This window comes from Lottia gigantea (genome assembly GCF_000327385.1).
Source record: "Lottia gigantea unplaced genomic scaffold LOTGIsca_223, whole genome shotgun sequence".
NCBI lineage: Eukaryota > Metazoa > Mollusca > Gastropoda > Lottiidae > Lottia > Lottia gigantea.
Window position 1 is genome coordinate 148,042 of NW_008708585.1, and position 26,574 is coordinate 174,615.

The 26,574-nt window shown below is 33.7% G+C and overlaps 3 protein-coding genes across 3 annotated transcripts; all 3 read left to right on the forward strand.

The window, feature by feature from the left end:
* The first annotated feature begins 6,592 nt into the window (after positions 1–6,592).
* LOTGIDRAFT_202174 (hypothetical protein) lies at positions 6,593–12,234 on the forward strand. The gene is made up of 9 exons (XM_009054751.1): positions 6,593–7,797; positions 7,933–8,158; positions 9,180–9,224; positions 9,388–9,511; positions 9,875–9,978; positions 10,242–10,338; positions 10,561–10,710; positions 11,077–11,254; positions 12,098–12,234. Exons 1-9 carry the CDS (start codon positions 7,167–7,169, stop codon positions 12,148–12,150), a joined length of 1,608 nt encoding a protein of 535 aa, XP_009052999.1. The 5' UTR covers positions 6,593–7,166; the 3' UTR covers positions 12,151–12,234.
* A 2,191-nt stretch (positions 12,235–14,425) lies between these two features.
* LOTGIDRAFT_144086 (hypothetical protein) lies at positions 14,426–20,672 on the forward strand (the record flags this gene model as incomplete). The annotated part of the gene is made up of 8 exons (XM_009054752.1): positions 14,426–14,888; positions 15,100–15,325; positions 17,046–17,090; positions 17,444–17,567; positions 18,247–18,350; positions 18,677–18,773; positions 19,067–19,216; positions 20,442–20,672. The coding sequence occupies 8 exons, from the start codon at positions 14,426–14,428 to the stop codon at positions 20,670–20,672; spliced, it is 1,440 nt and encodes a 479-aa protein (XP_009053000.1).
* Positions 20,673–23,166: 2,494 nt separating this feature from the next.
* LOTGIDRAFT_174890 (hypothetical protein) lies at positions 23,167–24,180 on the forward strand (the record flags this gene model as incomplete). Its single annotated transcript, XM_009054753.1, has 1 exon — positions 23,167–24,180. One exon carries the CDS (start codon positions 23,167–23,169, stop codon positions 24,178–24,180), a length of 1,014 nt encoding a protein of 337 aa, XP_009053001.1.
* Positions 24,181–26,574: the final 2,394 nt, after the last annotated feature.

The window sequence follows — 26,574 nt, forward strand, 5'->3', positions numbered from 1 at the left end:
GTGTTACAGGCTGTGCAGGTTAAAGATCCCTTGACAGTTTTCCTGGCAAAATTTCCCCCATTGCCCATCTTCTTTAGCCCACATAGTGCATAAACGTAGGACGTAAAATTCCATTCATTTCATTTCATGTACACTAATTGAAGGAAGAATGTGTATATGTTCAAGCTTCCATGAAATATTAAAGCTATCATGAGACATCCATGAAGTATTAAAGCCAGCATGAAAAATTTCAGCTATCATGAAACATGCATGAAATATTAAATCTGTCTTGAACATTCATGAAATTTTAAAACTTATGAAATATTAAAGCTAACATGAAACGTTCTCTGTTAAAATGTTTCGCGTCGTATGCTTCATTAGCTTAAGAGCAGAAAGAAAGGTCATCGAGCGCACATTTCATTTCCATGTGGAGGACTATACCTTTACCTTGCCAATCCCTCTGCATCAATGCAAAAGTGGGTTGGCAAAAACTCTTTGTCTTGAATAAATGTCTTTGGCGTGATTAATTTAAAGACTCATGATAATAACAATTTTTATTGAAAACAAAATTAACAAATACAAAACAATATCACAGATAACAGAAAAAGGCTGAATATATTCCATTAGGCTACATCATCACGACCCAAGTCTTAGAGATAAACGAGGTGTAGCTTCGGTTACACATTTCATAGAACACGAACTTTTGGCGTATGATTCACTTCAACATACATCTATGTAGGCAGCAATGACTACAGACCTCTCTGTCCTTATCCAACAATTATTTCTTTCTACGCTATTCTAATTCAAATATCCATGAACACACTTTTTCAACATTGACAATTAATGATGCAATATTTGAAACGAAAATGTAGTATATTCTAGATGGGTTCTAAAAATCACTTCCTTATAAGGCATTCAGCACGGTGAAGATTTATAAGAAACAAAAGGTAAAGCCGACCTCCTTCTCGTGGAACGACTGGAATTATCATGGTCTCTGTTTAGTTTGTTATTGGGTGTAAACGGTACAGATTGTGGTTTCAGTTGGTTATAGACTGTTAAATTGTCCAAACGACGTGAAGTCTGAGTTCTTGGAGGAAGTTTGTTATTCGGAATCGGTTCTCTGGAAGGTTCATTCTCTGACATTCGATTACTTCCAGGACTGTTCTCTGAAATGAGAACACTCGATGGTCTTGGAATCCTTTCAGAGATGTTCAGGATTGACACACTTCGTTTACATAAATTCGTTTCATCTAAATCATTTGGCGTGTTTTGTCTCTTTGGTTCTTTAAAACTCATACCCAAACTATTTCGTCGACTCTTCGATTTTGAAGGCGAAGAAATGTGAAAATCTGTTGTTGATCTGATTCTACGAAAGAATGTCTCCATTTTGACTGGTTTAAGATTCCTGAAACAAAAGAATTTAAATTTCCTTAAGAATTTCGAAGACCATAACCCTGGTAAAAGGGCAAGTTAGACCTGAAGCATACGACTGTCAACAAAATGGTCGAAAAATAACTGTCCCTCTTTGGAATTACAAGTTTCTGAATTAAAATTAGCCTACCATAAATTGGAATCGCGTTCTTAAGGAATTCTATGGAAATGGTAATGGCACTGCTCTACCTGTAACAAGGTATGGGGTTTTCTGGGCTTTCAATTCAACTGACATATTTGGTAAGGGATTTTATATGGGAAAGTATGGTGACACATTTATGACATGATTATACTGCCTGAAGTAAAAACTATAATCTGATATCTAGGTAATAAAGACTATCTACAAACCAATGGTGAGCAGAGAGAGAGAGAGAGAGAGGGTTCTCAGGCAAATTAACAGAATCAAAGCTAACAGAATTGCATGTACACGGCATTTTGTCAGGCAAGTTTCGATCTTTTGCTATCGTAAAACTGTCATATGCAAAGTTAGACTAAAAATTGAAAATGATACAAATATAACAAAAATTTCAAAACCTTTTGACTTCCAAATGATTTCAAACCAGTAAAGAAATTCAAGTCCAAATGCATGTAATATCCTAACACAAATGAAAAATTACACATCTCCACAGTAGCTGGTCTGTGGTCAGTTATCAACTTCCAATTTGACCAAAATTACTACAAGCTATGTACAGTTGTGTATATAATAACACTGTCATTAGTGTGTCAGTGTCATGTAGATACACCAATAAACCAATTAAATAATTAATTGTTAAAATAACACTCTCATCAGAAGCCATGCCGCAGCAATACAATAGACCCCCACCCCTCACGCACACATCCTATCATAGACTATGCTAATGACAATATACGATAAGATATTTTAACATAAGTTTCATTTAAAATTACTTACCACTTTCAGATGTAAATATCCAACTTTCTCCGTGCAGTCGAGTGACCAATATCTAAATGAAGTTCCCAGGAGCTTCAGACAGTGTAGATGTCTCGTTCAGGGCAAATTCACACCCCTTAATACCCTGTATAGTCAAAAATAAGGGTGTAATTTCTCCACCCTTCAGATATAATAGAAACTTGTTATCACTAACTCGTGTCAAGTTTGTCTGAAATAAATCCGACTTCTTATCCAAATGATTTGACTTGCTGGTTCTTTACTCTGTATTGCGATGACATGTAATGAGCCTGGAGGGTTCAGACCTTGACTAAATACTAGGTGTACATATTGTTAAGGCAACGCTTTTTGTCTAGCACAATAGCTCCCTTTCATTGTTTTTCACCCCAACTACTTAAAGAATGGTCCTTTTAGGGTTAATTCAAATCTAGCAGTTTTGGTTTTAATATCCAAGGGTGAAGCATTTAAACCTACATGCTAATACCCACTACCTATTGTTAAGCCAATTAACTCCAATGTTTATCTTGTTCCTAATACCTATATTTAAATATGCTGGGTATATATTAACCCTATAGGGGCCTGATCAGAAGCTATTGAAAATCTTAATCCACGTAAATACAGTTGTTAAACATAGGGTTAATCTATTTTAAAACAAACATTCTAAATCCCTCTCTAATCAGCCTAAAATTATGATAATGACTAAATTAACCCTCTTCTATCGAAAGTTTCAATAGCCTCAATTACAGTTACAATGTCTTCAAATGCTGGATGTTTACAGAAAATTGGGGAAAATGTAACCTCTAATGTTCAACCAATCTTTATAAATAGCTTAGATAAAAACACATGTTAATGTCAATATTTTTAATTCTTTTATCATTATATTTTGGGAATATTTTATTTTAAACCAACAACCACTTTCAATGTTTTCTTTTTAATCATTTGACAATTAAAATCGGCTTCCTTTAATGAACATACATTTTGTGTTAGATATTTGGAAATTATTTCATTGATACACAAGATTTATTCCTCCAATTTGGAATGAAATAGTTTTTCATGAGGTAGATAATCTTTCAGATTTTCGAATCATTGATGTTATTGATTTTAACACATTTTAAAAATCATAAACTGAAAGTAGGAGTGTGAGTAGATTATCTCGACTAAAGTTAACCCCTGCCAGGTTAAAACTCTAGATCAGACCATTGATAATATCTGTCATGAGGGGGTAGGGCGTGAATAACTAGAAACTGTTATATGGATGAGGTATTGTTCGGGGTGTAAGAAAATGAACAATTGATAGCCCAGATTATGACAGTTGTGGACAGATTGAGTCAGTTGGGTACCAGTTTGTTTCTATTGATATAACTCATAATAAACAGAAACCCCACTGTCATCGTTTTGCTTATCAAATATGCTGTTCAAGTATGAACTTTTTCATCAGTATGCAATTATTATATGCAAAACTAGGAAACGTAGTTACAAAACGTCAAAACACTATCATAGGAAAATATACGTTATCTTTCAAGAGATGATCTTTGAGATTATCAATTTTAACTTCTTACAACATACATGTACAGTGAAGATACTTATTTAATATCTAGATGTACTGAAGTTATAAATTTAAACTAATTACTATTAAGATGTACAATAAAGTTATAAATATTTAATTTTAATTGTTTGCTATCTAGATATATATCAAGATTCAATTTTAATCGTATGCTATCTAGATATATATCAAGATTCAATTTTAATCGTATGCTATCTAGATATATATCAAGATTCAATTTTAATCGTATGCTATCTAGATATATATCAAGATTCAATTTTAATCGTATGCTATCTAGATATATATCAAGATTCAATTTTAATCGTATGCTATCTAGATATATATCAAGATTCAATTTTAATCGTATGCTATCTAGATATATATCAAGATTCAATTTTAATCGTATGCTATCTAGATATATATCAAGATTCAATTTTAATCGTATGCTATCTAGATATATATCAAGATTTAATTTTAATCGTATGCTATCTAGATATATATCAAGATTCAATTTTAATCGTATGCTGTCTAGATATATATCAAGATTCAATTTTAATCGTATGCTGTCTAGATATATGTCAAGATTTAATTTTAATCGTTTGCTATCTAGATATATATCAAGATTCAAGTTTAATCGTATGCTATCTAGATATATATCAATTTTCAATTTTAATCGTATGCTGTCTAGATATATATCAAGATTCAATTTTAATCGTATGCTGTCTAGATATATATCAAGATTCAATTTTAATCGTATGCTATCTAGATATATATCAAGATTCAATTTTAATCGTATGCTATCTAGATATATATCAAGATTCAATTTTAATCGTATGCTATCTAGATATATATCAAGATTCAATTTTAATCGTATGCTATCTAGATATATATCAAGATTCAATTTTAATCGTATGCTATCTAGATATATATCAAGATTCAATTTTAATCGTATGCTATCTAGATATATATCAAGATTCAATTCTAATCGTATGCTATCTAGACATATATCAAGATTCAATTTTAATCGTATACTATCTAGATATATATCAAGATTCAAGTTTAATCGTATGCTATCTAGATATATATCAAGATTCAATTTTAATCGTATGCTATCTAGATATATATCAAGATTCAATTTTAATCGTATGCTATCTAGATATATATCAAGATTCAATTTTAATCGTATGCTATCTAGATATATATCAAGATTCAATTTTAATCGTATGCTATCTAGATATATATCAAGATTCAATTTTAATCGTATACTATCTAGATATATATCAAGATTCAAGTTTAATCGTATGCTATCTAGATGTATATCAAGATTCAAGTTTGTTTGCTATGTAGATGTAAATTATGAAGTTATCAATGTACAGTATTGATTGTACATAAAAAATTTAATTTATCAAAAGAACACATTAAATTGATTCCAAATGACATAAATCCATTGGATTACAGTCTGGGGATTGGAACTGCATGTCATTCTTATGAATAAATTCTGGTGTAGTCTCCTCCAGATATGCTTGGGATACTTTGCTAGTATGCGATGGGGTCCTGTCTTGTTGGCATCTGGGGGAAAAAGGGTTGCAAATGGTGGTAGAAGAAGATGGAGGGCAAATTGAACACAGATTGAAAGTGCTTGTGCTTGTACAATTTTTATTCGATGAGTTTCATATTTTCAGGATTGGACAACACCATCTTGAAGTATATCTGTGAGATCAGTTTACCAACTGCTGAGATACTACCTGTCGAAGTTTGGGACGTTTTTTTGGGACACCCGATTTATAAGAGATATCAATTTGAATCGGCAGGTGTACAATAAAGAACGATATAGTTCTGTGAAATGAAAAAATCTCGACTTTTTACATTATATATACATTATTTTTATTTCTATAGGTTAAAAAAATAAAAGCGTACGTCGTTTAACGTTCTGGTACAGAAAGTGTTGGTTTAAGTAGTCAATGTAATTAGTAAATAAAGATGTCGGTTCGAGTGATCTAAAACATTACTCTGGAGGATTGATTGATGAAAAATTTAGTTTTACTCTTTCTACAAAAACTCATTAAAAATCCAACATCTATCCATTACAATTCCTACCAAAGCACAAGAAATGTCATGTTTAATTAGCATGCAGACTTCGCGTGGCACGAGCAGTGGCGTATTTAGGGTGCCATGCCAAACCCCCCCCCCCCCCCCCCCCCCCTCACCCCCGGCAAAAAAATTTCCATTATTTTCAGTTGAAAATGGCAAGATTTGAGCATTTTCATGCCCATGGCCCCACATGGAAAGATTTCCCGCTACACCACATGGCACGATAACGGTTTTCTGTGGTCAGAAAAACACAATACCAAGGGCAGGCATAAAATTAACAAATGTTTGGAAGGACATGGGAACATTAATTGCGTTGTAGAATATCATATGCATCCAATAAGGATTATTTTAGAGAAAACTTTATACCTCGGTAAATCCTAATGAGGATATAGTAAGCTAACTGACTTGAAACATTATCTAAAAAATTAAAATAACAATAGAAAACTGCATTGTAATGCCAATGAGTCAGCATTTTGTGCCGGAATTAGATCGGTGCATTTCTCGGCTACCGTTTATCTAAATCCGGTTTAAACGTTAAACAGTACACGTGAATTGAGCAGGGAAGTAACATAACAAGATCCGTGTACATTTATAAAGTATTGTAAATAGTTCGACAAACCTTCAGTCTATCTTTGTTCATCCAAAAATGTGCGAATCATTCATGTAACGGATTGGAGCCTTTCACAACAAATTTAATGATGGGCATGTTAGATTCAGTGTGATATTAAAAAGTAAAACAAATATATTAACATATTACTAATGTAACAAATTTCTGTTTCAAATATCAAGAGAAAAGTTTGTGTTAAGCTTTCTCTGGAAATTTATCCTTATACATCGATTTACAAAGGACAGGATATAAGATCATTTTTGAAAAAGCCGACGTCATCCAGCACCGTGTGACTGAAAGTATCAATAGAAACTAAAAGGTACACGATTATTACAATGAATTTTTGGTGCTAGTGCAGTTTTAGTGCTAGTGAATTTTTCGGTGCTATTGTATAAAGAAATATTACGGTTTTCGTTAATTTGTAAGCCATTTTGATGCTGTCTGTGGTAGTTGTGCTATGGAATAAGTAAATTTATTATTACAGCGAATTTTTGTGTTTTTGTGAGATATTACCGTTTTGTTTTAAATTTGTTGGGAATTCGATGCTTTTTGTGGTACTTGTGCTGTGAAAAAGGTCAATCTATTAATAGTTAATCACGACCAGCAAAATGCCTCTCTTCAGGAAAAGATCAAAAGAAAACCAGACAGTAACTCTAAACAAATTCGACAACAGAAATGGACATACCAACCCAGTATTTACTACAGATAGTAGTTTATCAATCACAGAAACTGGTGCTACACCGGATTCTCTTAGACAAGAATCATCGTCTAATGGGGAACCACCTTCTGGTAATTCACCTCCAGTTACGATTCAGCCGAAAGCGCCCCAGTTAAAACAAACATTAAGTCTTGTTCACTGTGCAGCCATAATGATCGCTGTTACCGGACATTCTTCAGTTTTCATAGCACCAACGTCTATCCTGAAATCAGCAGGTTCACCAGGAGCTGCTATCATTGTCTGGTTAGTTGGCGGACTCATCAATATGGGATTAGCTCTTTGTTTCGCTGAACTTGGAACTATGTTTCCTACTGCTGGTGGACCTTATGCCTTTGTCATGAAAGGGTTAGGACCTCTTCCAGGATTTCTGATCATGTATGGATATGTTGTTCTGATATCTGGACCATTTTGGGCATTTTTGTCCTACACAGCTGCATTGTATCTGGTTAAACCGGTATTCCCTGATTGTGAAAACGAGTCAATGAACCTAGGCGTAAAACTCTTAGCTGGATGGATTATGAGTAAGTATAATACAAGTCGTCTCTAAAGCATTTCTTAATGATTACACGTGAACGAAACTTCAATTTCCTGTATGTATGCCAGCGCCTAACTGGTATTAAAGTAACACATCTTGAAGATGGTTTTCATCATTTCAGTTACATTAGTAGCTGCTAACTGTGTATACATGAAATATGTCAGAAGACTACAGACGTTCCTATCCAGTACCAAAATATTTGCATTGCTGATCATAGTGATTGGAGGGATTTATGAATTAGCTCGAGGAGAAACAGAATATCTCGAGTCACCATTTGAAGGAACATCTGAAGAACCTGGTGGAATAGCCATTGCTATATTTTATTCTATATTTTCTTACGGTGGCTGGTTAGTATAAGAGAGATATATTTGATTGATATTTTGGCATATTGCTACAATTCAGGCATATTGCTATACTGTGGGCATATTAACATACTTTGGGCATATTGCTATACTTTGGGTATATTAATATACTTTTGGCATATTGTTATACTTTGAGTATATTAATATACTTTGGGCACATTAATATACTTTAGGCATATTGCTACACTTTAGGCATATTGCTACACTTTAGGCATATAAATATACTTTGGGCACATAAATATACTTTGGGCATATTAATATACTTTTGGCATACTGTTATACATTGGGCATATTAATATACTTTGGGCATATATATATACTTCAGGCATATGAATATACTGTGGTCATATTAATATACTTTGGGCATATTGCTATACTTTGGGCATATAAATATACTTTGGGCATATAAATATACTTTAGGCATATTGCTACACTTTAGGCATATTAATATACCTTAGGCATATTAATATACTTTAGGCATATAAATACACTTTTGGCATATAAATATACTTTGGGCATATTGATATACTTTTGGCATATTGCTATACGTTAGACATATTGCTATACTTTAGGCATATAAATATACTTTAGGCATAAAAATATACTTTAGGCATATTAATATACTATTGGCATATAAATATACTTCAGGCATATTAATATACTTTTGGCATATAAATATACTTTAGGCATATTGCTATACTTTAGGCATATTGCTATACTTTAGGCATATAAATATACTTTAGGCATATAAATATACTTTAGGCATATTAATATACTTTTGGCATATATATATACTTTAGGTATATTAATATACTTTTGGCATATTGCTATACTTTAGGCATATAAATATACTTTAGGCATATTAATATACTTTTGGCATATTGCTATACTTTAGGCATATTGCTATACTTTAAGCATATAAATATACTTTTGGCATATAAATATACTTTTGGACATTACCTTTAGCTAGTCTTTGCTTATCAGTACATATATGTTGTATTTACAGGCAAATCATGACCACACTAACAGAGGAAGTTAAACGCCCGGAAAGGTAAGGTCATACATTTCATAGAAAAGATACCAATATATCGCTTATCTCTCTATTTCAGTTTCTTACAGCTGGAGACTTTCACGAGGATTTATCCATTGCATAACCTTTCTGCAACCCATTTGACACATGCCAACTCAAATCATGACTATGCTCTATATTACAGAGATCTACCAAGATCAGTGTACATTGCCTTCCCGATTGTTATTATTAAATATATCCTAACCAATATTGCCTACTTTACTGTGATTTCTCCTCGAGAATTATTAGGATCTACTGCTGTGGCCTTGGTAAGTGTCTACTTGCTACTTATGGACTAGTAAAGGCATCAGCATCTTCAAGATTGATTCTAGCTGGATTTACCTACTCAATCAGAAAGGTATGCCGAGCTGACAGCCCAATTCACAAAGTGGCACAAGTTGTTCTGGAAGATACTAGCCGTTGGTGACATCCTCCGTCGAAATTATCGTTGTTTTGGACCTGGTCTCAACAATTGAAAGCTACTGGGTAAAAAAATTAATAAAGTATTACAAGGACTCAATTAAAATCCAAATATCCCTGTCAGGTATTAAGGCTTCTGAAGCTGATTAAAGTATGACATTCCTTTTAGCCAAGTTTCCACCTTCCTTCTAAACTATAAAATTGTTTTTCAGTTATTTATGGATAGATTATATAAACCAATTACAGCTTTAATATCAGTTTTTGTAGCGTTGACTTCCATCGGAGCTTTAAATGCTTCAATTATGGGACATTCAAGGTAAGCATAAGAAACTTTGTCATATTTCCCTCCATGCAAGTATAAAAAGATTTTCATATTCGCAGCGTTATCAATCCTTTTGAATGGATCGAAGCGCCAAGACACTTTCCACTGAGTTTGCAATTCCTGCATCGTTACTGTTAATTGTGACACATTTTGTCTGCACTGGCATTTCTTGAGCCTTACTCTTTTGTTTATAAAAACACTAACAAATTGAAAAAAATCTCAACCATCTTCAATCTGCCTTGTTTTGGTTCTTGCAGGTTATTATTTGCGGGTGCAAGAGTTGGTCATATGCCTGTTATTCTTGGAATGATTCATACTAAATATTTAACACCATGGCCTGCTATATTTTTATTGGTAAGTTGGTATAGACTATGAAGACTTTAATGTTCTTATGGATGGCTAGATATGGTTTTGTATATTCTTTTAGCATTATTTTTGTTTTTGATTTGTCCTATAAAATGAGCTCAAATGGGAAACGAACCCACTAGAACCATACTGAGAATTAAGGAATAGTTTCTATTTTAAGGTGCATAGCATTGCTTCATTAGTCTATAAAAGTTCTATTTGAAATTGCAGCTGGGTTGGTCTCTAGCAATGTTATATACTGGTGGTCTAACAACGATGATAGAATTTATTTCATTGTTCTCTACGATAATGGGCATAGCTGTAGTGATAACTCTCCTGTATCTGAGGTACAAACAGCCTCAACAATCCAGACCATATAAGGTAATTTTCATCTTTTTGTCAGAAATTTCAGTTCCATGCCAACTGTCGATTAGAATATCATAATAGATGCATCCAATTCGTCAAGAGCGTAAGATCCATTTGGAAAATTGACAGAGTACTACCACTGGAAATCATCTGGATGCTCGCTGACTTCAAACGAACAAAATTTCCCAGTCTATGATCTACTTAATCCAGATTCCAAAAGATGCTGCAAGTTGATAGTGGTTGTTGAAAATCAGTATAAATGTAACCCAGCTAATGTTAATTGAAAACCGATTAAGGTGTGAGAATTTTGACCAGTAGAGAGAACAGTCCTTCGTATATGCGCTTCACTGAAGTGAAACGTTGTATTTTTCATTTTTTCAGACATTTATTATTATTCCAATAATTGAACTGTTGGTTAATATTGCTGTCTTAGTTTTGGCTATTTACCAAAAACCACATAAAATAGGTATAGGACTAGCTATATTATTCGCTGGTATACCTTTATATTGGTTTGGTGTTTTATGGAGGAATAAACCAAAAGAATTTAAAGATCTAGTTGGTAAGGAAACATTATCATACTCTATACTAAAGGTGCTCTCATACTATACATGTATAGCGATAACCAGCTGCGTATGGTTGCAGATAATGGAAAGTGGTCATTATTATCATAACCCTGTAAAATTCAGTCTTCTGTATGGGAAGACAGTTTCCTATTCACAAGATGAATTATTGCCTTATTCAATATAAGGATGGCAAGATAAATATAGAGTTCAATTTGTTGAAAATGTATCAAAACAGTATGATAAATTCACTATCAAATTCGACGAGTTTCTAAATAATATGAGAGTCAAAATTTGTGATACTCAGGTCAAGCTCGATGTAACTGTATTTTCAACAACTGTTACAATCAGATGGCATCAAAAGAGAACTTGTAAGAGGATTGTAAAAAGATTTCTTACATTTTGTGTGTGTATCACGGACACTGATAGCGTTAATTTACACCATTCCAATTTTCACTGCAATTCAACTAAAACTAAGTCTTTAATGACGACACTGATCGCAAAATGCCTGATGTGCTAAAACATATTTTGCAATTAGTGACGTTATCAAACACATTAGTGAAATTGAAAGATTCACAGACGTCTACAACCAGTATACCCATATACATAGACAATTTAGAAAACCTCTTTTACAATCCATTGAATCAATCTCTTGTTTTATTCAACCTGGTAGAACTACATGTAGAGAATATAGCAGTATTACCATTGGTTGCTCGAGTCCTACTTTCCACCATGAAAGGGCCCCTGGGCTTTAATCAGCGGTCATAATCTGTGACCATTGAATTTCTACTAAAACTAAGAATCAAATGAAATACTTTTACGTCATTTTTTTTATCTTTCAGAATTTTGGACTGTTTCGGCTCAGAAAGTATTGGTATTGGTAAAAGGAACATAATGTACATCAATTAGTTGTAAATAGTGTTAATATTTAATAAGAGAATTTAAATAAAATAGAAAAAATAATTTTATTACATAAATGAATGGGTCTCGTTATGTTTTTTGACATATTTTCTCATTTGGTATTCAATCCAAATCTACACAAAAACTCTACAAACATTAGAGCTGCGCTTTATGTCTTGGTAAATTTGCCGGTTGGGCCTGAGATCGATTTTACGATTGGAAACACTTGCAAGGGTTCAATTCAAGCGAGTCATAATAACCGTTTTTGCGATCCAATATTTCCTATGATAAACCCATATCAAAATTTAACACGACGATCTACGATTCAAATCAAATCGTATATTTCTAACGAGAAGTTTTGAACTATTAATACGAGGCAACGAACGGCGATCTCTATCATCCATGAAGAACTATGGGCCATTTCCTCTAGAAATAGCGGTATCTGATTTTACAATATGATTATTTACCTATTATTATTAAATTATATCAGAAGTCTACAATAGTAAATAGTTTGACATACGTTTTACCGAAGGGAGGTAATTCTCTGCAATTTTATTTGACCACTGAGATTACTTTCGAAAATGTTTTATATCATTAATAATTGTTAACGGAGTTAGACAATAATTCCAGCGGTTTCTGGGATGGCCATCCATAGTATGACTTCGGAGTACTATAATTCGAAGCATTGCACGGTGGTACAATGAGTACTTCTCAATGAAACAGAAAAACAACCAATGCCCTGTTACAAATATTTACTCTCGACAATCCTCACTCTCGTCTCTTTCTATCCTCTATTTACCATTAAAATGCCCTGATGTCTCAGGGATTAACCTTCTGCCTTTTCTTTCCTGTAAATATTCTACGATCTCTTCAATTAAATGCCAATGGGGCAACCTTCCTGATAAATTCTTCTTTCCCCTGTCTCTCCATCCATAAATGTTTCGTCTACTGTCTGTTTTGGTATGTTAGTACCCAACCTCTTTGTTGTCCTCTTTCCCAAATCTCCTTCTGTTTGTTCCCCTCTGTACTTTTAACCCTATCCCATGCCCTCACTACTCCCAAGTTCTATTCTTTCTCTCGCTGTACTGCTCCCCTTCCCCTTGAATGTCCCCTGAGTGTAGTATTGAGACCAGTGTTAGCGATTCGGAACAATTGTACTTTTGGGTTTTCTGTATCTCTATATTTATCACTTTATTTGAACTCATTGCCTTGGGATTTCTCCATAAATTACTCAATATTTCAAGATTTGATACAAGTAAGAAGTATATAAGCTAAAGTTGTTCTTATCCAACGACATCGGACTCACTACAGACTTTACCCAATTGTTGCTTCAACTTGAAGATATTTATTTTCTAGATATAAAGTAAGATTACCTTTTAGTTCTTCATAGTGTCGGACGAAATCCGGGAATAAAAAAAAAGAAGATCTTTGCTCTGTGAAATCATATATTTTCGTAGGCAAACGGTGGCCATGATGAGCCACCATACTTATATGTCTGAGGATTGTTGCGTGTTTGTTGAGCCAATAGATGCCTATACAAATAGTGGTCATACAAGTTTTTTTTAATCCTATTATATTACTGTGATATTTTGCATTTGACCGTTATAAAGCTAGCCTTTTAACTTCGGAAGTTTCACGCTTTGCTGATTTCTATATACATATACATACACGGATGAGGACTATCTACCATTTATATGAAATAAACCACGACTCAGAGAGTATTATTGACCTATTACTTAGGTGTGTAAATGTGGTTGCAGTGTTGTGTTCTAGTTATTAACTTGATAACTACCTCATAATATACTACTGATCTTACTCATGTGAAATTGTGATCAAGATGTTCGACTAAATCGTTATACCATGCAACAGTATGCAACACTATGACAATTAGAATGTAATTTTGTTGGTGTAAGTCAATGGAGTATGTAGTATTCTAAAAATAACTGTTTAACGCGAAAGAGTGACTGGAAATGTGAAATATCTGCAGTATGGACTGAAAAATCCTAGCATAATTCAACTTCCCTGTATACGTATGTCAATGTCAAAAACGATCAAAAGAATGACATTATTTGATGATTTAAAAAAAAATACAAATCACGTGTTCTAAAATCCGGGATATACAACATACATACATGTTCAGTGCACAATGTTTGCACTTACGCATTGTTGGTAGATTAGCACATCTGTTGATATACGATAAGATGGATGCAAAGATTTCAACTCGAAATGATTATTTAAAACCATTAAGTACTAGTGTGGAAAGTGACACCATGGAAGACCATTGTGAGCTGCAGGAGGTTATTATTGAAGCTCCTGGGCCTAAGTTAAAAAAGTCCTTGAGTTTAGTTCATTGTGTTGCTATTATCGTTGCGATTTCTGGACATTCTGCTATATTTATTTCACCCACATCCATCTTGCAATCAGCAGGTTCACCAGGAGCTGCTGTAATTGTCTGGTTAGTTGGCGGACTCATCAATATGGGATTAGCTCTTTGTTTTGCTGAACTTGGAACCATGTTTCCTACTGCTGGTGGACCTTATGCCTTTGTCTTGAAAGGACTCGGTCCTTTGCCAGGATTTTTGTTAGTGTATGGATATGTCACTTTGATAGCTGGGCCAATTTGGTCTTTTATTTCTTACACAGCTGCTTTGTACATCGTTAAACCAATCTTTCCCGACTGTGAAAATACTTCCATGAATCTCGGAGTCAAGCTGTTGGCTGGTTGGATATTAGGTAACGTATTATGGTATGGAAGTATCGCAAAGAACGAGGTGACAAATACAGTGGCAGAATGGCGCCAGGTGTTCCAGAAGTGAGCTCGATGCCTTGACTCGCTAGCAAGAAACAAGACTGAATTACACAGATTTTGAGGAACGAACCATTTGATATTTACATGTAACATTAATATAATATGCCATAAAATGATATACCAATTACTTTTCAGTCACTGTAGTTGTAGCGAATTGTTTATATATGAAATATGTTAGAAGAATTCAAACATTTTTATCAAGCACAAAGATCACGGCTTTACTCTTAATAATCATCGGTGGAATTTATGAATTAGCTCTAGGAGAAACAGAGTATTTAGACTCACCATTTGCAGGAACAACTGAAGAACCTGGTGGAATGGCCATCGCAATATTTTATTCTATATTTTCTTACGGTGGTTGGTAGGTATAATAGCCATAGCTATATTTTATTCTATATTTTCTTACGGTGGTTGGTAAGTATAATAGCCATAGCTATATTTTATTCTATATTTTCTTACGGTGGTTGGTAAGTATAATAGCCATAGCTATATTGTAATCTATATTTTCTTACGGTGGTTGGTAAGTATAATAGCCATAGTTATATTTTATTCTATATTTTCTTACGGTGGTTGGTAAGTATAATAGCCATAGTTATATTTTATTCTATATTTTCTTACGGTGGTTGGTAAGTATAATAGCCATAGCTATATTGTATTCTATATTTTCTTACGGTGGTTGGTAAGTATAATAGCCATAGCTATATTGTATTCTATATTTTCTTACGGTGGTTGGTAAGTATAATAGCCATAGCTATATTGTATTCTATATTTTCTTACGGTGGTTGGTAAGTATAATAGCCATAGCTATATTTTATTCTATATTTTCTTACGGTGGTTGGTAGGTATAATAGCCATAGCTATATTTTATTCTATATTGTCTTACGGTGGTTTGTAAGTATAATACCTAAAGGTATATTTTATCCTCTATTCTCTCGCGGTGGTTGGTAAGTATAATACCCATAGCTATATTTTATTCAATATTGTATTACGGTGGTTGGTAAGTATAATAACCAAATATATATATTAGCCTATTCTTTATTGTCTTACGGTGGTTGGTAAGTATAATACCCATAGCTATATTTTATCCTCTATTCTCTCGCAGTGGTTGGTAAGTATAATAACACGAGGAAAAACAGAATATCTCAAGTCACCATTTGAAGGAACATCTGAAGAACCTGAAGGAATAGCCATTGCTATATTTTAACAAAATAAGTATTCTATATTTTCTTGCGGTGGCTGGTAAGTATTATAGCCATAGCAATATTTATTCTATATTTTTACGACGGTTGGTAAGTATAATATATATTCCTATATTTAAGCTACATACAGATTTTAAAGTTTGACGTAAAAACAAAAACCTATAATTGATGCATATTTCAATATGAAAAGAACGAGATTATTATAGTTAGAAATGATACAAATGATGAAGTTTTATTAGTAATAATAATATATTTTATTGTTGAAACAAAAAGATAAAATCTGATATGAGCTAACAACTGCTGTTACGGCTTTAATAGACTCAAACTGTTTTTCACTTAATGAAAAAGCAGTTCAAAGTAACAAAAAGCTACCAACAACTCTTGAAAGCCAAACATTTTATTTATACACAGGCATACAAACTTACATGGTAATATATACAAATTTAGAATCTCGGGTTGTGGATAGAATAAGGTTGAATAAGGTTTGAATATGAATAATGAAGTGTATTTAAAAACACGTAGAGATAGTTATCTAGGGCATTAACCCAGAAAAAAATTAAAATTTCTCATCTTCAAATTTGACCGGGACTTTGAAATATATAACATTCTATCTGGAGGTCTTTTAATGAACGCAAAATATAAGCAAATTGTTAGCAGAAAGTAAATGAGCTTTGGGCTTACCATCTAGGGATATGGCAGTTAAACTGTAGATTTTTTTTAAATATGTTTAAATATTAAATTATAAAACATTCACTTTCTCAATATGGTGTCAAATGCCTTTTTTCTAAATTCGAATTGAGTTCTTGGGAGATGGTTGGATTCTAAAATTTCAGTGAGTTTATAATGGAAACAAATGTCAGATAATGTTCTGTTTACTTTCAGGCAAGTTATGACCATTATGAGTGAAGAATTAAAGCGTCCCGAAAGGTAGGCTTTGTGTAATTTATTCAACATGGTTTTGCAGAGAGTTTAATATAAACGGGTCGAAGTATATTCCTCTGTTACCCTATCATTATTCTTCAGTTAAGGTGCAACACACCATAGCGATTACCAGTTGCGTATGGTTGTGAATAATGATGGAAGCCACGAGTTCCGAACGCAAATCGCTACTCAGATGCATAAAAGTTGCGTTTGGAACTTATGACCGCTATTCTAATTCGCAACCATACACAAAATTAGTAAATTGAACCGCTTAAGATTCTTCAAAAAGCAAATACACACAGAGGTTTGCTATAAGGCATACTGCATGTCGTACATGTATATAAAACCATCCATTTCAGGGATCTACCGCGATCTGTATATATTGCTTTACCAGTTATTACCATCAAATATTGTTTGATTAATATCTTGTTTTTCACCTTGATCTCACCTAATGAATTAATGAAAACCACGGCCGCTGCTCTGGTAGGTACACTTCTTATATTATATTATTGTTTGTTCACAGTTGGTCAAGGCCTCTGTTCTCTAACCGCCCTGACGTCAAATACAGAGGCGCATCTACAAAATACCTTATGGAGATGGACGGGGTGTTAAGAAATGAGACGTGTCTCTCCAAGGTGAGGAACGCCCCAATTCATGACGTGGCCATTGGGTGTCGGGGCTTGGCCCATGGTCAAACCCCAAAAATATACAACTTGTCACATACACTAGAATGAAACAAGGGACAGAAAGGTATACCTAGAAGTCATTCATATTCCAAAAAATTAACCTTCAAGGTAGAAAAAATGGAAAGAGTGGGACTAGGCCTAACACGTTTAATTTTCAATTTCTCGCCTCGAACGGCCAGAATCTTACATTAATTTCCCTGCACACGGAAGCCATCGCTATAGAACGATACACTCTGACATCGTAAGTTGTTCCAGGATGAGTCTGTGAATTTAAAGCCAATTCACAACAATAGACCTTCATCCCTCAACTATTTAAGTTAAATATTTATATAAATACATTATTATATTTTTCTATTGGTTATCTACCTTGTAAAGTAGTGTATATACTTCAATGAAAACCTTATATATAAACGAAATGAAAAGTCTAAAGCTTGCAACAACATATCTACCCAGCTGTTCCACTTTTTATATTCTAGTTGTTTACAGAAAGATTATATCGCCCACTTTCAGGTTTGATGTCGGTTTTAGTAGCTACTACTTCTATAGGTGCTCTAAATGCTGCTATAATGGGGCATTCCAGGTAAGTAAGATCTGAAAGTTTGCGATATCAGTATCGGATGGAAGCGTGTGTTTACACTCGCATGGTTTCCAAATTAAGGTGACTCTTTGAACCTTTCGTGAGGTTCCACTTCACTGATACCCCCTCAGTAAATTAGCAAACTGTAAAGAGTCAATACTTCAACCGAGTTCTATGATTTGCGCACAGGCTTTATTATAGTCGACATATTTGCTTTACCAGCTGATAGCAATCGGAGTAATTTTTTTGCAAATAAACTTGTACATCTACATTCTTTTATTCCTAAAGAGAACTAACAAATCGATGACTTTATTGTACTATTTTACCAGATTGTTATTTGCTGGTGCCAGAGTGGGTCAAATGCCAAGGTTATTCGGTATGATACATGTTCAATATTTAACTCCTTGGCCTGCCATTATCATTTTGGTAAGTCTTGCATCAAAATTCAAAGTTCAAACATTTTCAGAAATAATTTTTCATTGTCCATGCAGTTTCATTGACGAGTGTTCATATTGCTTTTATACGAATTTCAATGCATTTTGTTTGTATATACATGTATGTACGTCCGCTTTTTGAAATCGATTGCAGAACACCAACATCATTTTTAGAAGATGTAGCTTGATATTCGCCGCATTCCAAAGGGTCTACTGTGAAAGTTACGTTACCGCTGTGCTTTATGAATCGCTTCTATTCTTTACGTTTAATAATATTTATTTCAGTTAATATGGACCTTGATTATGCTATTTACCGGTACTTTAACTACTATGATGCAATTAACAGCATTCTGCACCATAAGCATGGGAATAGCTGTAGTCATAACTCTTTTGTATCTGAGGTACAAACAGCCTCAATTTTCCAGACCATACAAGGTACGAAGCCGTTTGGTAAAAAGACTTTGGGGTGGTATATGAGATATGTACCATGGCACTCTGTAGCATACAGAAGACTTGTTTTACCTTTTACCCTTGTGACATATGGATTTTGCTAAGACATAATAATATACAAAATCCTATACATCAACACAAGATAACAATGATTCTCGGTGAAATCAAGGGAAATAACTACTATGGTATAATTGCTTAGGAGATCATTTTATGTTCTCAGCCAAAACATAGGATCTGTAGTCTTTACTGTAATAGTACAGTCAAATAACCTAATTACGTGCTAACCTATATTTCGTACATCTCTGGAAATAATTAATGATTAACATGTGCGACCTCGAGTGACCACCGCATTTGCATGTTTTGATAAACATTGGAGTAATCTATACAACGTCAACCTGCATAATTTTTCTTGTCGTTTCAAAGCCACGTCAAATTTATTATTTATTTCTAACATATACAAAATGGCGGATTTCAGTTAACACCAAATATCATAATTTTCTATCAGCCGAATTTCCTTATTATCCCAAGTTCAAATCAAAATTCCAAGTGTCGTCTGCTAGAATATATTCCAGTGAACAAAGTCACGTGATAAACTTGCAAATTCTGTGTCAGCAGAAAAATTCTATGGAACACAAAGTGGGCCATATTCTTATGCTGTTTCTGTGACTTTTAGCAATAAATCACTCTTACGTTTTACTCATCTTTTTTTGTCAGTCACTATTTTTTTGTTAAATCATTGTTCTTTGAAGGAATTGTCATTAGTTATAATGAAATGATATTAAAGATAAATACTAAGAGAAGTTAATTATACCACTGGGTAACCATACAACGTGTTTTTCTCCACTTATTTATAGATCAAACATTGTACACGAAAATAGGTGACGCATTTTGCAGCCGTTGTCGAGTAGGTTACTCATAAAATATGTGTCAAAGTGGGGGATTCATAAAAAATATCGAAACAAAATAATGTTTATTATTTTGTAAAATATCTGTAGAAACATCTAAGTCATTAAAAGAAATTTCTGTCTTTTAATTTTGACGAAATTCGGTGTTAACTCCTTATATGCACGAATATAGGTTACACAATGCAAGTATTACATTATAACATGCAAGTATTACATTACCTTAACTGATATAAAACAAAACAGGCATAAAAATCAATTCAGTGTGCTCTTCCTCTTCCTTTCATTTCTACTCGTTTATTTTGTAGACCTATTTAATAATACCTATAATAGAATTGTTAGTTGGAATTGGCTTATTAGTTCTGGCGATTTATCAGAAACCATATACCATCGGTATGGGACTGCTTGTTATACTTTCTGGTATACCCTTATATTGGTTTGGTGTGCTCTGGACAAATAAACCAAAGAAATTCAATAATTTAGTCGGTGAGTATCGTTGCAATGTATCCGTAATACTTTCCATAATTAGAATCAGATGATATAACTTACGTTTTCACCCGTGAACGATTTAACGGTATTTTCATTTTGGGCAAAAAAATGCGTCAGATTTACCTTCAGTGGAATCATCTGTGAGGAAAGGACCGGTGTCACTTTGGGAGTGTCGCTCAAGAAATATATATTATCTAACTTAAAAATTTTAAAACAGATCCTAAGAAACCATTTTGTAAGCAGATCATTTAAATCATGTTGTAAACAGAACCTTAAAATCATGTTGTAAACAGAACCTTAAAATCATGTTGTAAACAGAACCTTAAAATCATGTTGCTACTCAAACAATTCATTATTAAGCACTTTTTTTTAACATTGAGAACTTTTGTTATAATATCTTTTTTTATGTTACTTTCAATTTTTTTTTTAGAAAACTGTACTATTTCTATGCAGAAATTGTTCAATTTGGTGAATGGAACATAAGTTACAAAGAATTCTGAAATCTGCTGACAATATTTATATCACAGTCAAACAGTGTGAGAACAGAGTAGATTTGAAAGATCATAAAGATCCTTTGTTGAGACCAAATTTGTCTTAGTTCTGAAAGCAGGGATACGACAAAAATCACCCTGCAGTCTCCTTTAAACTTAAAGGGACAGATTCTACATTTGTTTCACTAAGCTAAGCTAATCAGTAATAGTGCTCACAGTTTGCTGTCGAAATTTGAGCTTTCAAATCCACGTGTGTCCAGAATTAATGACTCGTCTTTTCTTCAGATTTGGTCGTATATAGACAAAAGACCCCCATAGAAATAGAAAGCGAAATATCTAGTTCGAGATATACTTAAAGAGATAATGCGATTTTTTAGTACATCCTAGTACTTCTGAAGACTGTAATATATTCAAACCCCAGATCACTCCCTTAAATGTGGAGAACTGTCTGCGGATGTACTTCAAGATTCAAATATTAAATTATTAGAGTGCTAATAATTTGATGGAGTACGTTGGGTCATGTTGTGCAACCGGAAGTTTTCAGCTGTTGAATTCCAATAAATCAATTTGTTCTGAAATAAAATGTTAACTACTGAACAAGATGTTATATATTTGAGATGTGTCGTTAACGCTACCGGACATTCTTGTTTATCCTACCAAGTATTACAGTATTATTAGCATTCGACAATCCTCGGCAGTTTCCGTAAAGCTGAACTTGGCAGAACGCCAGCGATACTTTCACGATAGGCAGATTGCATTATTTGTCTAATAGATAAAAAATAATGATTATAAATAATGGAAAACAACCGATGTTGAAATATTAGAAAAAGCAGAAATTCCCATAAAATGTTGCGCCACCACTGAGCTGACATAAGCTGCAAGATAAATTTAATGTACCCATGGGCCCATGGAGAGTTATGAACTCACGTAGTAGATAACCACTTGACGTTGGATTTCCCTTAAATATATTAAGGTCCCATGTTAATATTTTGTCAAACTGTATATCACAATGTTTGTAAATAAACCATCACGTGAATTTCGATTTTTTTGCGGAAATTAAATGATGAAATACCACTTAAATATGCCACTGTCAGCAGATATGCATACATCATGATTTACTCCGGACTATGCATGTTTAGGCTAGTGTTCCCGCAATTAACCACTTAAATATGTCACTGTCAGCAGATATGCATACATCATGATTTATTCCGGACTATGCATGTTTAGGCTAGTGTTCCCCACCCTAATAATAAAAGACCATAATTACAAACCTCCACAACAATGGCCATTATATTTAACGTTTACCACTCAAGTCCGTTCACAAATTATATGCATTAAAGACTCATTGTCTACTTTGCACCCCTTTAAGGTCTACTTAACTAAGTATTGAGCGCCCTTTCGGTTGTCAAAATATAAGTTCGAGGTTCGTAATAGCTTGGCATTACGGAGATGAACGAGTATAGTATACTGAATCAGGTCACCCGAATTCCCAAATCTCATAAGACACTTTATTATTTCTTTCTTGTGTAAGCAGAAAATCGAAGGTGCCTACTGCAGCTTGCAACGTGGTGCAGGCAGTCTCGCTCAGCCACAATTTTCTTCTGAATGTGACGAAAATATTCACATGCAGCGGCTGATGAAAATGAACTAGTGTTTTACGTCCTGCTTTCGGCACCTTATATGGCTCCTTTTCGGGTTCGAAAAGTCAATGATTTTTTCACTCTCTTGATCAGGCATGTTTTAATATTTCCTCAAATTAAACCACGCCTTCTAAATTGATTGTTGTGAAGGGAATGAGGAAAATTTCCTGTTAGAAACTTCAATTTCAAATTCCCTGTGTTCTCTCTTTGCTCGTGACGAGATTGTTCATCGTATATATAAAGCTACAGTGCAGTGTGATACTTATATCATGATTGTTTATTTTGTTTGAATGGACACGCTATTTGAGTGTACTATAAGTTTACTATAAGATTGTGCAATTCATTCATAAGACTATCGTATTGATATTAATTTTGGATACAAATTTGGACGTGAATTATATCGAAGGACGAACATGGGGTTAGTCTATGTGAGCACTCTGAATTCTTCACCAGATGACCATGGTTGTATTTGGACAGCCAGTTTCGAGAAAAAAGGGTGTAAGGGTACTACTTGCAAAGGTCATAAAGCAAGGAAATTCAGTCGAAATGTATTCGAACGTCAGTGTGCAATTGTTAGAACCTTTCTAAGGTCAGAAGTATCCTCCAAACAATGTGATATGGAACTGATGAAAGTTGCAGTCGCAAAAGAAATAATACAAGCATTTAATGAACGATGTTCCAACATTTATGGTGTTCGAATCAGGATAAACAGCGTCGTGAAGGCGTTAATCGATTCCAAACATGATGAATGGTGTTTGATAGAAGATCGTTGTAAAGAACCATTTATATGTTTTGTAGATCGATATGGTAAACCAAAGGCTGCCAAATTCCAAATATTGCAGACTTTAGTACACTTTTCGTACCACTATACATCAGGCAATCTGATCATTACGAGTTTGAAAGGGTGCAGGGATTCCAAGTCCTTTACGCTTTCCATTCCAACGATCCATAGCGTTTATGGCTGTTTTGGAGAGAAGGATGAGAGTCTTCAAGGAATTAAAAAGTGTTTGGATCTTCATACATGTAACCACGACTGTTCAGCATTTATAAAACATTCCGAGATGAGACCACGAGCACCAAGTGCTCCCTACGACCCAGAGGTAATCGGTCCGAATATTAACCTAACCAAAAAGAGATCTGAAAAAGGTACTTGCAACGATAACTTGGTAATAATACAGTCCGAGTCCGAGAAAGAAACGGGGCAGAGATTACGAGCGACGAGCTCACCAGTTGACATAAAACTGTACCTGAAAGATGATGAAGCTTTCACGCCACCACCGTATTCCCCTGTAGACCCGTATCCGCTCTGTGGTGAATTTCTAAACCATAGTCTCGTGCATGGCCCATTTTCGGTTTTCCCATTTGAAGATGCATTACCGCTAAGGAACACTAATGTCTCCCCTTTTAGTGATGATGTTTTTCGCTAGCCCTCGTATATAATAGACATCAAACTTTCTTAAAGTTTTTGTTGCTTGCTGAGCCATATCTGTATGTGATTTTTCGTGTGTGAATTCTGAATAGAGGTGGTAATTTATAAAACTAGTTGGCTGGTGTTATTTGTTAGGCCTGCAAACAGCCATACAAGGATAGCAACGTGGGTTCTCAAGGATCTTATTTACATGTAAATACTCTTGCCATGAATTAAGGGTAGCCATTTAAAATGGGGCAACTAGATACACGGGACTGATAATTAAAATTTTCTTTTCAAATAACATCGATATTTGATTAAGTATCATATACCAAAAATGTGTAATGCTATTGATCAGTGTAAAGTGTATTAAGCCTTGGTATTGATACCAAATACGCATTTATTATATAGCGTTATCCGCTTACTTATTTATTAACAATATTTATTTAATTATTTATTTATTCAATCATTCATACATCATTGCCGATCATCCCAATGGTGTACCGAACTACGTAACACCATTTAATCTCATTTGCATATTTATATTACGTTTTATTATAAATCTTTGTATTGCATGAATATAAAGTCACTCTTTAATATCACCGTAATAAACTATTTAAGTTTGATGCAATGAAAAAGTTAAGAAAATTTTACATCAAAAACTATTCAGTCCCACATCCTATTGTAAAAAATTGGCTTCTTTGATCTTAAATATTTTAGATACTTTTTTTTGGATAAGAAGAATATTTTGTTCTATAACGAATCATGATAAGTCATCTATTGAATTCAAGAAATTCTACTCTTTGACACTAATCTTGATTAGGATATTATCACACATGAGCTGTTTGTAATTTGAATAGTAGCATTTACCTTTTATATATTGTACTTTGTATCATTTATATATTTTGTACTTTGTATACTTTATATATTGTACTTTGTATATGTCGTACTTTTTAAAGCTGTATTATATTTCGTGCATATTAATACAAGTTAGCTATCTCCTTATTGTCATTGTTGACTTTCAATAAAGTAAAAATTGTTGATTTAATTAAGTTCATTTTATTGAATTATATATATTAAATCAGAAACGCCAAGTGTTCAAGCATCTTTGTTTGTTTTCGTGGACAATTTTCAAATTGTATATAGCGTTATGTAAGGTTAGCGACTAATTCAAACATTTGTCATTTGTGGCCGAACGATTCACCTATTTGATCATGTAGAGTGTGGGGATACTAAGGGTGTCTAAATATAGACAATGTAGGTCCAAAAGGTTTAGAAACAGAGCAACCAGCCAATGAATGTTGCTCCTGTAGGGTCGTCTTAGTACTACATCGTAGTGCTTACCAATATATGGAAGCCAACATATGAAGGCAATATGTCATTGCTGACGAACGTACATAGATCAAAAGTGCACTTTTTTTTATATGCGAATCACCCACCGTTGAGGCATCTAAAAACTGCGCCTAATACTTTGACTGCAATTGCCACTTTTCTTGTATTTGTAAATGATATTTGATTGAACCATAAGCCATAATATTGTAACATTGAAAATTAACAGGTCCTGCTATTGCGGTACAAAGATGGGCTTGGCATTCTGTAGCTGTATATCCTCGCATAACCGACATCTGATAATTTCCGTCTACTTGAGACGATGTTATTGTCTTCTAATTCAAGGTTAAATTACTATAATAACTATAACGGGAAATTAAAACCCAGATTTTCCAAACTTGATAACAATTTAGGCCTGCATACGTAACAGAATGGAAATACCCGATTTTTAGTGACGCATGATCGCGTGATTTTTAGTAATGCAACCGATCAATCTGACATAGAAAACAATAAACACAGTTCAAATGGAACAACATCCCTCGATACCTGGAAATAAAATTAAGAGTAGATGTCGCTGTTTTTTTGAGATTTCCTTCAACCTCATTGCGAATCTCACAGCTTCGCCATTTTTTATTAAACCAAAAGGGCGACGTAAAAAAATTCCAATTTCATTTTCAATCCATTTCTTGACGACGTATTATTAGCAATTATGGTAGAGATTTCAGCTTCTCGTGATCTATACCATTTCTAAAACGAATAAATTTGATAAAATATACTTTAATACTGCAGAGCGAAATCAAAACACGACGTAATAGACAAAAAAACATAATGAATTATAACATTAAACAAAATAGGAGAACATTTTTCTCCGAGAATAAGAAGTTAACAATAACATAATATAAAAGATAACATAATATGCAAACAGAGATACAAGATAACAACACAGTTCTAGATATTCCATTTTGTTTATTTTCAGTGCGTTAATTCACTCATTCTGTAGGTGCATTAGCTAGAAATCACAATTCCAGTATTTCAGAATTTATCGGTGATAACACACCCCAAGCTGAAAAGGCATTTGGTTCGT

Bases quoted from the DNA above. Each gene is read 5' to 3' on its own strand.
- LOTGIDRAFT_202174 (XM_009054751.1), top strand. From the start codon at position 7,167: ATGCCTCTCTTCAGGAAAAGATCAAAAGAAAACCAGACAGTAACTCTA. The intron at 8,159-9,179 runs GTTAGTATAAGA...TTGTATTTACAG, and splicing joins ATATTTTCTTACGGTGGCTG to GCAAATCATGACCACACTAA. The intron at 11,255-12,097 runs GTAAGGAAACAT...TTTATCTTTCAG, and splicing joins AGAATTTAAAGATCTAGTTG to AATTTTGGACTGTTTCGGCT.